The 12,115-nt window shown below is 55.8% G+C and overlaps 2 protein-coding genes across 4 annotated transcripts; one reads left to right on the forward strand and one right to left on the reverse strand.

Moving 5' to 3' along the window:
- PHF1 (PHD finger protein 1) lies at nucleotides 1-5,725 on the forward strand. Of its 2 annotated transcripts, none has more exons than XM_055406748.2 (15): nucleotides 1-514; nucleotides 1,259-1,433; nucleotides 1,517-1,598; nucleotides 1,696-1,791; nucleotides 2,555-2,655; nucleotides 2,750-2,898; nucleotides 3,061-3,156; nucleotides 3,332-3,400; nucleotides 3,558-3,681; nucleotides 3,787-3,854; nucleotides 4,016-4,120; nucleotides 4,229-4,418; nucleotides 4,501-4,595; nucleotides 4,862-4,939; nucleotides 5,091-5,725. In XM_055406748.2, exons 2-15 carry the CDS (start codon nucleotides 1,275-1,277, stop codon nucleotides 5,377-5,379), a joined length of 1,701 nt encoding a protein of 566 aa, XP_055262723.1. In that variant the 5' UTR covers nucleotides 1-514; nucleotides 1,259-1,274; the 3' UTR covers nucleotides 5,380-5,725. The 2 variants fall into 2 exon arrangements, with proteins under 2 accessions (XP_055262723.1, XP_055262722.1); XM_055406747.2 differs by having other exon boundaries at nucleotides 4-514; nucleotides 4,859-4,939.
- Nucleotides 5,726-5,812: 87 nt separating this feature from the next.
- Nucleotides 5,813-7,399, reverse strand: CUTA (cutA divalent cation tolerance homolog). Of its 2 annotated transcripts, none has more exons than XM_055406750.2 (6): nucleotides 7,287-7,399; nucleotides 6,688-6,896; nucleotides 6,485-6,544; nucleotides 6,330-6,375; nucleotides 6,157-6,206; nucleotides 5,813-6,039 (listed from the first exon to the last, which is right to left on the reverse strand). In XM_055406750.2, the coding sequence occupies exons 2-6, from the start codon at nucleotides 6,867-6,869 to the stop codon at nucleotides 5,913-5,915; spliced, it is 465 nt and encodes a 154-aa protein (XP_055262725.1). In that variant the 5' UTR covers nucleotides 6,870-6,896; nucleotides 7,287-7,399; the 3' UTR covers nucleotides 5,813-5,912. The 2 variants fall into 2 exon arrangements, with proteins under 2 accessions (XP_055262725.1, XP_088687244.1); XM_088831118.1 differs by having other exon boundaries at nucleotides 7,152-7,289.
- Between the last annotated feature and the right edge of the window lie 4,716 nt (nucleotides 7,400-12,115).

Here is a 12,115-nt window from a genome sequence, read left to right on the forward strand (position 1 = left end):
TTAACGGATGTGGCGCGGGGCGGGGGCCCGGCCGGCGGCCTAGCGGGGGATTCCCTCCTGCCCCGAGGGCAGGCCTCCCTCCGGAGGAAGGGGCTGCGGGGATTCCCTCTCCCGCCGGGTCCGAGAGCCCGCCCGCCCCATCCGCGGAGACGCTCCTGCTCGCTCCGCGCCCTCCAGGCCCGCTGGCGGTGAGGGAGGTGGGGTGAGGAGGTGCCCGCCCCCCCGGCTCCTCCTTCCCCCCGGCCCTCCCCTCCCTCCACCCTCCCCCCGAGCCGGTTTGTCCCTCCCCTCCCCTCCCCTCCTTCCCCCGCCGCCTCCTCCTGCCGCTGCCGCTGCTTTGGCTGCTGCGTCATACGCCCCAGAGCCGCCGGGACGGAGGGGCTGGGCCTGGGGACCCCCCGGTCTCTGCCTGCACGCCCCCCCGACGCCCAGCCGTGCCCTCCCCGCGCGGGGGTTTCACCTCAGTCTCCCACGTCTGCCTCTGCCCGGCTCCCGGCGGCCCCAGCTGTCACTGGTAAGGAGGCGGCGGGAGGCGCCCGTGGGGGGGGCAGGGAGCCGGGGGTCGGCGCGCAGGGCGCGCGGGCGGGAGAGCCGCGCCGCCCCGGCGGCGGGTTGGGCTGGGCCGACTCAAGTCCCCTCTCGGACTCGCCGTCCTGGGGAGAAGAGACCCGGACTGGGACACGCCCCCCTCCCGGGGCACTCAGGGAAGTTATCAAACCCGGGGCCAGGGAGCCCCGAATTTGAGGGTGACCTGACGTAACCTAGCACCAAGATGATTGTTCTGAATGAGATAACGGGGGCCCAGGAGGCAACCTTTTCCACTCTGGAAAACATCTCCAGAAAAAGCTCCTGAAACACATCTCAGGGAAACAGCACCCCAATTGTAATACCTCTATAAACAGCGGTAGAAGGTGACAGTAGAAACTGAGTGGTAACCTTTGCCTCTGCAACCATCGTTTCTGCTAAAATCTCAAGGCCAGGATACAACATCCCAGGGGAGCTCTGGAAGCTGGGAAACTAGAGAACTAGGTTGGTGGGGTGGGGGGACGGTAGGGAGAAGAGAGCCAGTGGTGACTCTGTTGGGAGAGCTGGAGTCAGGAAGGCCGGAAGGGGTGCCCAGTGGTTTCCTTCCCAGGTGTCTCAGGGAAATGGAGGCTGGGCACACCTGCTCAAGTCTTTGACAGAAGAACAGGCAAAGAAAATGGGGGCTAGTGCCTCAATATTCGTAACTTTCTCCTACCGTCTCACTTCTGACTAGGCCCCCCCAGGATGCAATGGCACAGCCCCCCCGGCTGAGCCGCTCTGGTGCCCCCCCACTTTGGGACCCAGCTTCCGCTGCTCCCACCTCAGGCCCCCGGCCTCGACTTTGGGAGGGTCAAGATGTGCTGGCCAGATGGACAGATGGGCTGCTATACTTGGGGACCATCAAAAAGGTAAGGCCTCTGACCTGTCACCTTTTCTCATTCCCCTTATCTAGTTTGATTCCTGTTCCATCTTCTGTGCTCACCCATTCCAGGTGGACAGTGCTCGGGAGGTGTGTCTGGTTCAGTTTGAGGATGATTCCCAGTTTCTGGTTCTGTGGAAAGACATTAGCCCTGGTGAGAAACCTGAGTATGGATCCCATGGAAAACAAGCTGACATGGGAGGCAGAAAGGGACTGGAGGACAGGCCCTCTGACACTCTGTTCTCTCACAGCGGCCCTCCCTGGGGAGGAACTCCTCTGCTGTGTATGTCGCTCTGAGACTGTGGTCCCTGGGAACCGGCTGGTCAGCTGTGAGAAGTGTCGCCATGGTGGGTGAGAGAGCAAGACACCTGAATGGTCCAGCTTGCCCTGGGTCTTCCAGGGTGTCTCTGATCCTTCTCTCCAGCACTGGTCCTTATACTACCTGTCCTGGTCTGAGTCCCCAAGCCACTGCTCTGGCCAGTCGCCACAAGCCTGTAACCTCACTCCCTTCTAGCACAGGGAGAGGCGGCCTTGGGATGGGATGTATGAGCTCTGCGGGCAGAGGGTGTGAATGAGTGAAAGTCTCTCAGTTGTGTCTGACTCTTTGCGACCCCATGAACTGTACAGTCCATGGAATTTTCCAGGCCAGGATACTGAAGTGGGTAGTCTTTCCCTTTTTCAGGGATCAAACCCAGGTTTCCCACATTGCAGGCGGAATCTTTACTAGCTGAGATGCAAGGGAAGCCCAAGAATACTGGAGTGTGTAACCTATTCCTTCTCCAGGGGATCTTCCTGACCCAGGAATCAAACCGGGGTCTCCTGCATTGCAGGTGTTCTTTACCAACTGAGCTATCAAGGAAGCCCCAAATGCGGGCAGAGGGTAGTTCCAGTACGGCCTTTTCTAACCATTTGACCTTGGGCAAGTCCCTAAACCTCTAAGAATCACAGCTGCCTCACCTGCTTTTAAAATAAAGGTAATACATACGCCCACCCTAGCAGGACCACGGTTGAGAACAAAATGAGATGGGGGTAAGACTCTTGTCCCAATGCCTAGCGCACACAGGCGTGCTCTGCAGTAAGTGGTCTGCCGTCAACATTGTCATTACTCAGCTTATCACCAGGACTGCCATGTTCCAAGGGCCCCAGCCCCTGGAGAGGGAGAGGGCGCATCCTGGGTCTGCCGCCAGTGTGTCTTTGCCATCGCCACCAAGGTAAGAGCCCCTCCCTGTGGGGCCTCCCACCCCCAGCCCCTCCTGAGCCCTTCCTTCCCCCACCCCTGAGGCCACCTGTTTGTTCCACCTGCAGAGGGGGGGTGCGCTGAAGAAGGGCCCCTATGCCCGGGCCATGCTGGGCATGAAGCTCTCCCTGCCGTATGGACTGAAGGGGTTGGACTGGGACGCTGGGCATCTGAGCAACCGGCAGCAGAGCTACTGTTACTGTGGTGGCCCTGGGGAGTGAGTAGTGAGGGGCGGGGGTTAGGGAACAAGTGATGGGGCTGGGAACAAAGGAGAATGGCAGGGTAGCGGGAGTGCTGAAGGGGCGGGAGAGTGGTGAGCAGGGTTTGGGGCAGATAAGGAGGGCGTGTCTGGGGGGTCACTCGTACCGTTTCCCTTCAGGTGGAACCTGAAGATGCTGCAGTGCCGGAGCTGCCTGCAGTGGTTCCACGAGGCCTGCACCCAGTGTCTGAGCAAGCCGCTCCTTTATGGGGACAGGTGAGCCTGGGCAGACCCTCCAGGAGGTCTGCCCCCATCCCAGACCAGGTGTCTTCCTGACCTCTAAAGCCTTGCTTACCGGTTAGCCCCATCCTTGCTCGGAACACCCCACCCCACCGTGGGCAGGTGTAGTTTCCTGTAAAAGGTATATTCTCTTTGTCTTGCCTATGTCCAGATTCTATGAGTTTGAGTGCTGTGTGTGTCGAGGGGGTCCTGAGAAGGTCCGGAGGCTACAGCTTCGCTGGTGAGCTGGATATGGGGCATGACCTCAGCATCACTCCTCTCTCTGCACCCCCAGTTTTTCACTTTACAGGCCCCAGCCCCCTACCTGAGGGACACCCCTGCCTGCCCCCCGGATCTTGTAATGTTTCCACCACCTTGACGAGTCAGTGTTTCTCCAGGGTGGATGTGGCGCATCTTGTCCTCTACCACCTCAGTGTTTGCTGTAAGAAAAAATACTTCGATTTTGACCGTGAGATCCTCCCCTTCACCTCTGAGAATTGGGACAGTTTGCTCCTTGGAGAGGTAAGGGATGGTGAACCTCTGGAGGTCAGGGTGGGCCAGGGAGATGTGGAAAAATGGGGGAGGGAATCACTGCTCTCCTGAGCCCATTTCCTATCCCCCCTCCAGCTCTCAGAAACCCCCAAGGGAGAACGATCTTCCAAGCTCCTCTCTGCTCTCAACAGCCACAAGGATCGGTGAGTCGGAGGGAGGCTCAGGAGGAGATGGAGACATGGATACGCAGCCTGAGAGGGAGGGCTGCAGCCCACCCGGAAGATCCCCTCTGAAAAGGACTAACAGCATAGGAGGGTCACTTTTCTCCAGCACTGACCCTGTATCATTTCTCTCCTCATCCCAGTTTCATTTCAGGGAGGGAGATTAAGAAGAGGAAATGCTTGTTTGGTCTCCATGCTCGGATCCCTCCCCCTGTGGAGTCCCCTCCTGGAGACGGAGCCCCCACCAGGTCACTGGTCCAGGGGGGATGGGGAAGTTCTCAGGGTGTATGTATGGAAACAGGGAGGTCTTTGGGGTGTCCGGGAGGGGGCTGGGGGGATAAGGAGGCCTCTTACAGCTTCCCTTCAGGGCAGGGCCCTGGGGGAGGGGTCTCACGTCCCCTGGGGAAGCGCCGGAGGCCGGAGCCAGAGCCCCTGAGGAGGAGGCAGAAGGGGAAAATGGAGGAGCTGGGGCCACCCTCAGCAGTGCGCAACCAGCCCGAGCCCCAGGAGCAGAGGGAGCGGGCTCGTCTGCAAAGGGCACTGCAGGTACAGGGGCAGGGACACCCGTGGGCAAATGGTGGTGTGGGAAGGAATCAAGGATGATCTCTCAGTCCTTTGCTCCTTCTAGGCCTCAGTGTCTCCACCACCCTCCAGCCCTAACCAGAGTTACCAGGGCAGCAGCGGCTACAACTTCCGGCCCACAGATGCCCGCTGCCTGCCCAGGTCAGTGTGCCTCCTCCCTTCAACCAGACACACTCCCTTGGAACCTCTCTTCTAGCTGCCTACAATCTTCTGAATTTCCTCACCCAAAATTCTTCTCCCTCTCCCCTTTGGCTGCCCATTTCTTTACCTAGAGACTTCAAGAACCAGTGTCTGCTCCCCAGTATTCTAGGGATGGGTTCCTTGAGGATAGTGTTTGTGCTCTGCCCTTCCCAGGGTCCTGTTCCCCTGCTTTGGGTCCTGACTTTCTTCCTTCCCAACCCCAGCAGTCCCATCCGGATGTTCGCTTCCTTCCACCCCTCTGCCAGCACCGCAGGGACCTCTGGGGATGGTGAACCCCCAGACAGGTGAGATTCTACTCTTTTACCTGTGATACCTCTGTACTCTTAACTTCTTTGGTCTCTTAAACATTTTTGTTGTTCTTCTGATCCCCACACGGTGTCCATTTCTGGTCAGTCTTTATCTCCATCTGGACTGACAGTTGCTTTCTCTCCCTAGGTCACCCCTGGAACTTCACATTGGTTTCCCCACAGACCTCCCTAAAAGTGCCCCCAACTCGATGACTGCCTCATCTTCCTCAGTCCCAGCCCCCTCCCCAGGTGTTCCCAGACGCTCAGCACCCCCTTCTCCCCTGTGCCGTAGTTTGTCTCCTGGGGCTGGGGGTGGAGTCCGAGGTGGGGTCGGCTACCTGTCCCGTGGGGATCCCGTCCGGGTCCTTGCTCGGAGAGTGCGGCCTGATGGCTCTGTCCAGTACCTGGTTGAGTGGGGAGGTGGGGGCATCTTCTGAACTGCCTGCCTGTGCCCAGCTGCCCATTGACACACACCGGCACTTTCATACCCTGACCTCTGACCTCACCTACAGCTGGGATGTACCTGGGGCACTAGGGGGGTATGTCCCCCTACTGTCCAGGCTGGAATCCAGGTTGGGGGTTGGGGAAGAGGCTCACTCTCCTCTACTCCCTTCACGGTTCCTGACCCTTCCCCCCAACCATTCCCTCATTTCCTTTGATGTTATTTTGTTACAGCTTTTTAAATATTTTTTAAAATTATTTAACCCTTGGGGATGGAGACTGAGGAGGGGAGAAGAACAGATCCTGGGCTCTGTATCATTGAAATAAAGATAAATAAACAAACTTAGCAGCCCTGTCATTCCAAAAAATGAGAGGGACTAGAAGCACTTCTGATCTTCCAAATAACTTTTTGACAAAGGAAAAGGAAAATGGAAGAGAGAACCAAAAATGGGATTTATTAAGAGTCCAATCATCACAAGGTAGGAGCCTTGAAATTTATGAGGGAAACCCTGGCAAGAACAAAGGTTCCTCACAGCGGGGCTGTGCTGGAGTCAGGAACCGACGCTGTAACCTGGTGCACCCACTGCAGGTACGGGGAGTTCCCCTGCTCCACAGGCAATGCAATCACCTCAGCCACTTCATAAGGGTGCACAGACCTGTGGAAGCAATGGGGGAATCAAAGACTTACCCAAAGGAGTCCATCCCCTCAGATTGCCCAGGAAGGGTCACCCCACACGGTAGACCCTCAGCTCTACCCACGTCAAAGTTCTCACCGAACAAAATCCGTCAGAGCTGAAACCAAGGAACTTTGAGTTTTGATCATCTGAGGGGTGAAGAGAAACATGGCTGAATCGGGGTGAAGTTGATTCCAGCATCTCGGATGAGGGATAGGGGTCAAAGTAAATGGTCAGGGAATTGTTTTTGTCGTGTAGGAAACATTTCTCACCATCAGCACTTCACTGTCCTCTTCAATCTTTCCTTTCCACTCATAGCTGAAAAAGTCAGGGAGAGAGAGTTGCGGGAGCAAAGATTTCCCTCAAGGTAAAAGACTGACAGTCAGCCCTTTGAGTTAGGTTAACCCCCCAACCCTAATTGACTCACATGGATGTAATCTGAGGGACAAGGTTGACGCAGGCTGCTAGGCGCTTCTCCACCACAGCCCTGAAGGTGAAGAGAGCACCGTTTAAAGGCCCCATGACCCGGATTTTTGCACTGGCAGCCCAGAGACAGGCAGGAAGCAGCGAGAGGCGCTCCCACAACTCCCTTCATAAGCGCCTTTCCTCGCTTCACACTGAAGTCCCCACCTGGCGATCTCCTTGGCGACCTTCTCGTTGGGACAGGTGACAAAGGCCGCAGAGACCGAGCCGGGGACATAAGCGGAGCCCGAGGCCGACGAGGGCTGGGCCGGGGGACTTCCTGAAGCCATGGACAGCAGGGCTCGGGGTAGCAACAGAAGGCGGGAGGCTACAGGCAGCAGTGTCGGCATCCAAAAAAGCGACAGGAGCAGAGCGGCCTGAGAGCAGGAGGTGAATTCGGTGTCTCATAAATACTCCAAGAAATCACACCCCGGGAACACTTCGCTTGTATAAACACTCGGGCCCTCCCGCTTCTGGATCCCGAAGGAAAACATTCCTGAAACCAAGAGAAGCTTGGAAAATTTAAGGCAAAGACTCGGTTTTCACTCTGCTCGGAGGCCAACCTCTGGGTTTTGGGGTACGGGTCATGGGCGAAGCTTCGAGGACCGGAAGGGGCGGGGCCGGTCACTCACCCCTCCGCCGAGCAGGAATGCGGGAGCCCGCCCCCACCTCATGCAGCCTATGCTGGTAGAGGAGAGTTGAGTATCAGAGACCACAGGTTACGCGGAGAAAGAACCCCAAAGCCAGGAAGAGCGGCCTCTTCTTACCTGGGCAGCAGCCACGTGATAAAACAGCGCAGACCACGTGACAGTAGAAGACCTAACCTCCAGAGCCAGCCAATCCTTGCCCCCACGTGGCCCGGTTTGTCCCGCCTCCGGGGGCGGGAGGGGCTAAGAAGGATCCAACCAATCAACACCCGGACCTGCAGACGTGCACGGAAATGGAGCGCCCGTTTCCGTGTAAACCGGAAACGGCCAATTGCAGCCTGAGGAGAGCCGCTGCGGCGTTCTACTGTCACGTGAGGGGGCGGGTCGCCTCAGGCAGCGGTACCTCAATGAAGTACGCGAAGAGACCAATCGCGGGGCAGCCCCGCAGGCCACATGATAAGAGCCCTGGCGCTGGGAAAGAGGGGCCTGGAGACCCCGCAGAGTCGATGCGTCAGGTTGTGGAGTGGGGGCTCATCCTTAAACCCCGGAATGTGCCTAGTAACAGCCCCAATACAGTTCCTGAGGCCTTAAGGAATGACAGGGTCTTAGGAGATTGAACCTCGTGGGGCGTGAAGAGAGCGCCCCCTGCCATTTTGGTTAGGACTGACAGATTCCTGAGTTGAGGAATGCACAAGTATAATCTGAGAAACCAACTGTCTCTGGTTATAGGGGGAAGTGATTACGCAGGCAGGGCATGGCAAGACCACGGGTAGGTGGAAAGATGCATTTTAAAAGAACGGAGTAAGACCCTGTAAGTGGGATAGACAGTGATTAAAATGGGGCGCCTCAGCCTTAACTGAAGCCCCAAAACTGCAGACAGACTTGTGAATCAATAGAGGTGGTGGGGGAGAGGAGGGTTGCAGGTTGGGGGTATGAAGAAGACACCGGGAAGTAGTGATGGTCCTTTTATCCCTTACCCCCTTCCTATTTCACTCTCTGGGTCTGGTCTACCTCTCAGCCTTGGGTCTCCTTCCCTTAACCCATCCCCCTAGGAGCCAGGACCTGCCCTACATAACCTCCCTGGGGCCCAAGCACATCCTGTGACCCAAAAATGGAGGGGCCAATGAGAGGAGAAATAGGTGGGAGGAGGCAGGGAGAAAAAGGCTCTGCCACTTTCCCTACCCAGTATTTCCCCTCCTTCCTGGGTCTGGGGTCTCTGGTCTGCTGGGTGGGTATAACTGGGCATTTCCCAGGCTGAGTTCTCTCATACCTACCAGTATGCGGGTGGAGGTCTCCCTGAGATCTCTTGTCTTTGGAGTTTGTCTCTGAGGGATCTCTATGGGGTCTTTTGGTATTTGTATCCTTTTTAGGACTGAGTGTCCTTGTTTTTTGTTTGCGGGGGGAGGTTTCTGGGTCTGTAATCACCCTCTCTCTAAGGTATTAAAAATTCTTTTTTATGTGTTTGGGGTCTCTGAGTTCATCTCTGGGCTAGCAGAGTGTCTCTTCTGCCCCCCAAACCCCCAACCAAGGTCTGGACTTTCTGTGTCTTTGAGTTATCAGCCTCTGAGTCTGCAGTTTCTTTTCTTTGAGATCTAAGTCTGGGGTCTCTGATATCTCTCAGTGGGTTTGAGTTCTCAAAGACCTAATTTCAGGTCTGGATTCTTTCTGAATCTGGTCTCATCTTTTCCTTTGAGTCTAGGTCTTAGATCTCAGTCCCTGAAATCATTGTTTAAGTCTGGTGTCTTAAGATTTCTGTGGCTATGAAGAACCTTTTTGAGACTGAATGCTCAGATTTTGACCTTTGACCCATCTTGGGGGGGTGGTCTGGGGTCTGTTTTCTGAGATTGGGGCCTCTTTTCCTCTAGATTTAGGGTTTGTGCCTCAGATTATCCCCTGCGCCACCCCCACCCCACCCCCGGGTGGCAAGATATCTTTGTGGGTCTTGAGCCTCCCCATATCAGGGTCTGGGGTCTGCATCTTTAGAACCGCTCTCGTTCTGTCGGGAGAGTTTTTGAGTCGGGGTCTCTCCCTCCCTGGTTCTCACAGAGTAGGGGTGGGGGCTGCAGGGACTCTCTCTCCTCCTCCTCCTCCTGCTCTCCTCTCGCTCGCTCCCCCGCCCCCCTCTCTCTCTCTCTCTCTCCCGGCTGCCGCTGCTGCCGTTGGCTCCTCTTCTCCTCCTCCTCCTCTCTCTCCTCCTCTCTGCCTCTCTCCGCTCCTCTCTCCTCCTCTCTCCTCCTCCTCCTCCACCTCCTCCTCCTTCTCCCCCTCTCTCTCCCCCTCTTTCTCTCTTCTCTTTCTCCCCCGGCCCCCCCGCCCCCTCCCCCCCAGGCCTGATGAGCAGGTCTCGCGCCTCCATCCATCGGGGGAGCATCCCCGCGATGTCCTATGCCCCCTTCAGAGGTACGGTGGTGAGGGGAGGGGGAGGACCAGTTTGGGGGGAGAAGGGGGGAGGGGCGGGGTGGGGGTGGGGGCTGGGCAGAGCTGGGGCCAGGGAGGGGAGCAGCTGAAATGGAAGGAGAGAGGAGGACTCGGAAGGCAGGGATGGGAGCAATGGGGAAGGAGGCATTGGAAGATAGGGGTAAATAGGGACCGGAGGAGCCAAGAAACAGGCCTTGAAGGGGGCTGAGGGGGAAACGATGAAGGGGAAAGAGATCGCCAGAGAAGGTGGGAAGATAGAAGGGTAGGGTTGGGGGAAGAGCTGCAGAAATAATTTGGAGGTGGGAGCTGAGAGATGAGGAAAATATCAAGGAAATAGAAGGACAGAGTCTTAGGAGAGGGGCTAGGAGGGGAAAATGAAGAAAATTAAAACATAGAGGTGGAAAAAGCAGCCAAGAAGAAGGGGGGTAGGATCTGGTGGGGTCTCAGAGTATGGTAGGGGGTAGAAAAAGACTGGAGCTGGAGGGAGAGGAGAAGGGGCCAGATGGAGAGAGAGGGAGGCAGTGGGGGGGGAGGAATGGAGGGTCCAGATGGAGGGAAGAGAGGAGAGAGAATGGGGAATGGGTTTGGGGGAGGAGAGACCAGGGCAGGGGGAGGGCCAAATTAGGTATGTGTTTATTGGGGGGGAGGGGGGCAATACAAGTAAAACTGAGTGCTGGGAGTAGGGGGCAGATTAAGACCCTGCCCCAGACTCAGGCCCTCATTAAGGCCCCTGAGCATTGAGACGGAATCCCTGGGGTCTTATCCACTTCATTCACTCCACCACTTTCACCCCCTCCCCCACTTCCAGTCCTTATTTCCAGTCCCCCTCCCTCTGGTGTCCATCACCTATATCTTTCCCCACATGTGGTGTCCGTTCCTTATATGCGTCCCCCTTCTGTCCTTCCCCCTTCTCTGGTGTCCCTTCTCTCTCTCCCTTTCTTCTGCCTGGTAGTCCTTTATATCTCTACCACCTCTTCACCCCCTCCTTCTTGACCCCCTCATCCTAGTCCCTATTATGTCCCCCTCATTTCCTTTGGGCCCTTCTGGTGTAGTCCCTTGTCCCTAAAGATTTACCATCATCTCTGACTCTTACTCTCTTAGATACATTCCTGTTATTTCTTCTCCACCCCATCCCTTCTTCCCCACCCCATTTCCTATCTTATCACCACAAGTCTGTGCCTGCTTACTTTCCCCTAAGACCCCACCTCTTATCACCCATTCCTTTTCTCTTGTCTCCTCTCCTTCCTGGGCTGTTGGAGATTTGGGGAGCAAAGACACCAGTTTTGACAGTTCGAACAGGACCTACAAGAGATCCCCATCTGAGCCCCATGGGGCTGTTCATCCTAGTAAATCTTTCCCCTTTCTTAACTGTGTCCCTTTGCCTCTTGCGTCTGCCTCCCAGAATCATTCTAAGTCCAGGCAATGTTTGTGTATATGTGTATTTCCAGAGTGGCTCCTAAGTGAAGTTCCCTGTGTCCTTCCCCACTCCCAGGAGGAGGGTGTCCCCTGAAGTCTAACTGTCCTCCCTGTGGCTGCTCACTGACCCAGTCCCTCCTATAATGATGATGTGAATCAACAGATGTCCCCTCTGGGAGTCCTCAGGGTCTGACTGCGGTGGACATGTTTCCTGCAGTATCTGCAGCCTCAGAGCCTAGGTTTTGGTGATCTAAAGGGTATGTCTCTGAGGTGGCACTGACACAGAGTTTCAAGAATATTGGGATTTTTAGATACCTGTGTTCAGGGAGTTCACCTCTGTCTCTGACCTGCAGACTGGGTAAATTTGAACCATGTTTACAGACAGAAAGGGGCTAGATATTTTAACACTCTGCTACTCATAGCTTTTAGTTGGAATGAAGTTCACTGACCAGTTCTTTTCCTGCCATATTCCCATGATTATCCTGGAAAGGTAACGGGATTTGATCTTTTTTCCTCTTAAACTCTCTGTCACCCTCATTCCTTAAGCTTATTTTCTATCACACTGATGTCATCAATTTGATTTCTCTCTGACTTCTATAGGGCCTGCCCACTATGTCCCGTGATGGTGTGTAGCATTGGGGTTTAAAGGAGAGGCACTTTGCATGCACAGGGGTGAGGAAGAACAGCAAAATCAGGGGAGGGGCGACCCTTAGTCTACTACTTTTGGAAGTTTTGTCCCCATCCCCAGCCTCTATGTCACAGGCCTGGATCTTTCATTCTCCCCTCCCCTCTTCCTTCCTCAGGCTTCTCACGGTGCCTTGGGGAGGCTCCTACTTGAGGAGTTGGCTTCCATCCTGTCCATGGAGACTGGGGAGGTGGGGTAGGGGGACAGTATTGAATCTTTGACCTCTGGGCATGGAGTAGGGGAAGAGATCAACTCAGTACTCATGCAAACAAGGCATATTTCCTGCCTCCTCAGTCTGCAACCCCTCCACAGCCAGATACCAACAAGACCCACCACCAGCAGAACCACCTCTTTCCCTGAAGGATAAGCAGGGTTGGGCTGGGGAGGAGGGAGTGAAGGAAAGGAGAGGTAGGAGAGGAGGCCCTCTCGG

This window comes from Moschus berezovskii, chromosome 23 (assembly GCF_049115385.1).
Source record: "Moschus berezovskii isolate FMDL1 chromosome 23, NW_MosBer_1.0, whole genome shotgun sequence".
Lineage (NCBI taxonomy): Eukaryota > Metazoa > Chordata > Mammalia > Artiodactyla > Moschidae > Moschus > Moschus berezovskii.

What these genes read in the sequence shown, in the direction of transcription:
- PHF1 (XM_055406747.2), top strand. Translation starts at nt 1,275, where the DNA reads ATGGCACAGCCCCCCCGGCTGAGCCGCTCTGGTGCCCCCCCACTTTGG. An exon ending in GTGGAAAGACATTAGCCCTG is followed by an intron (nt 1,599 to 1,695) that starts GTGAGAAACCTG and finishes GTTCTCTCACAG; the next exon opens with CGGCCCTCCCTGGGGAGGAA. An exon ending in GGAGACGGAGCCCCCACCAG is followed by an intron (nt 4,121 to 4,228) that starts GTCACTGGTCCA and finishes GGCCTCTTACAG; the next exon opens with CTTCCCTTCAGGGCAGGGCC.
- CUTA (XM_088831118.1), bottom strand. Translation starts at nt 7,193, where the DNA reads ATGAGGTGGGGGCGGGCTCCCGCATTCCTGCTCGGCGGAGGG. An exon ending in CATTCCTGCTCGGCGGAGGG is followed by an intron (nt 6,897 to 7,151) that starts GTGAGTGACCGG and finishes TCCTGCTCTCAG; the next exon opens with GCCGCTCTGCTCCTGTCGCT. An exon ending in AGGACAGTGAAGTGCTGATG is followed by an intron (nt 6,207 to 6,329) that starts GTGAGAAATGTT and finishes TTCACCCCTCAG; the next exon opens with ATGATCAAAACTCAAAGTTC.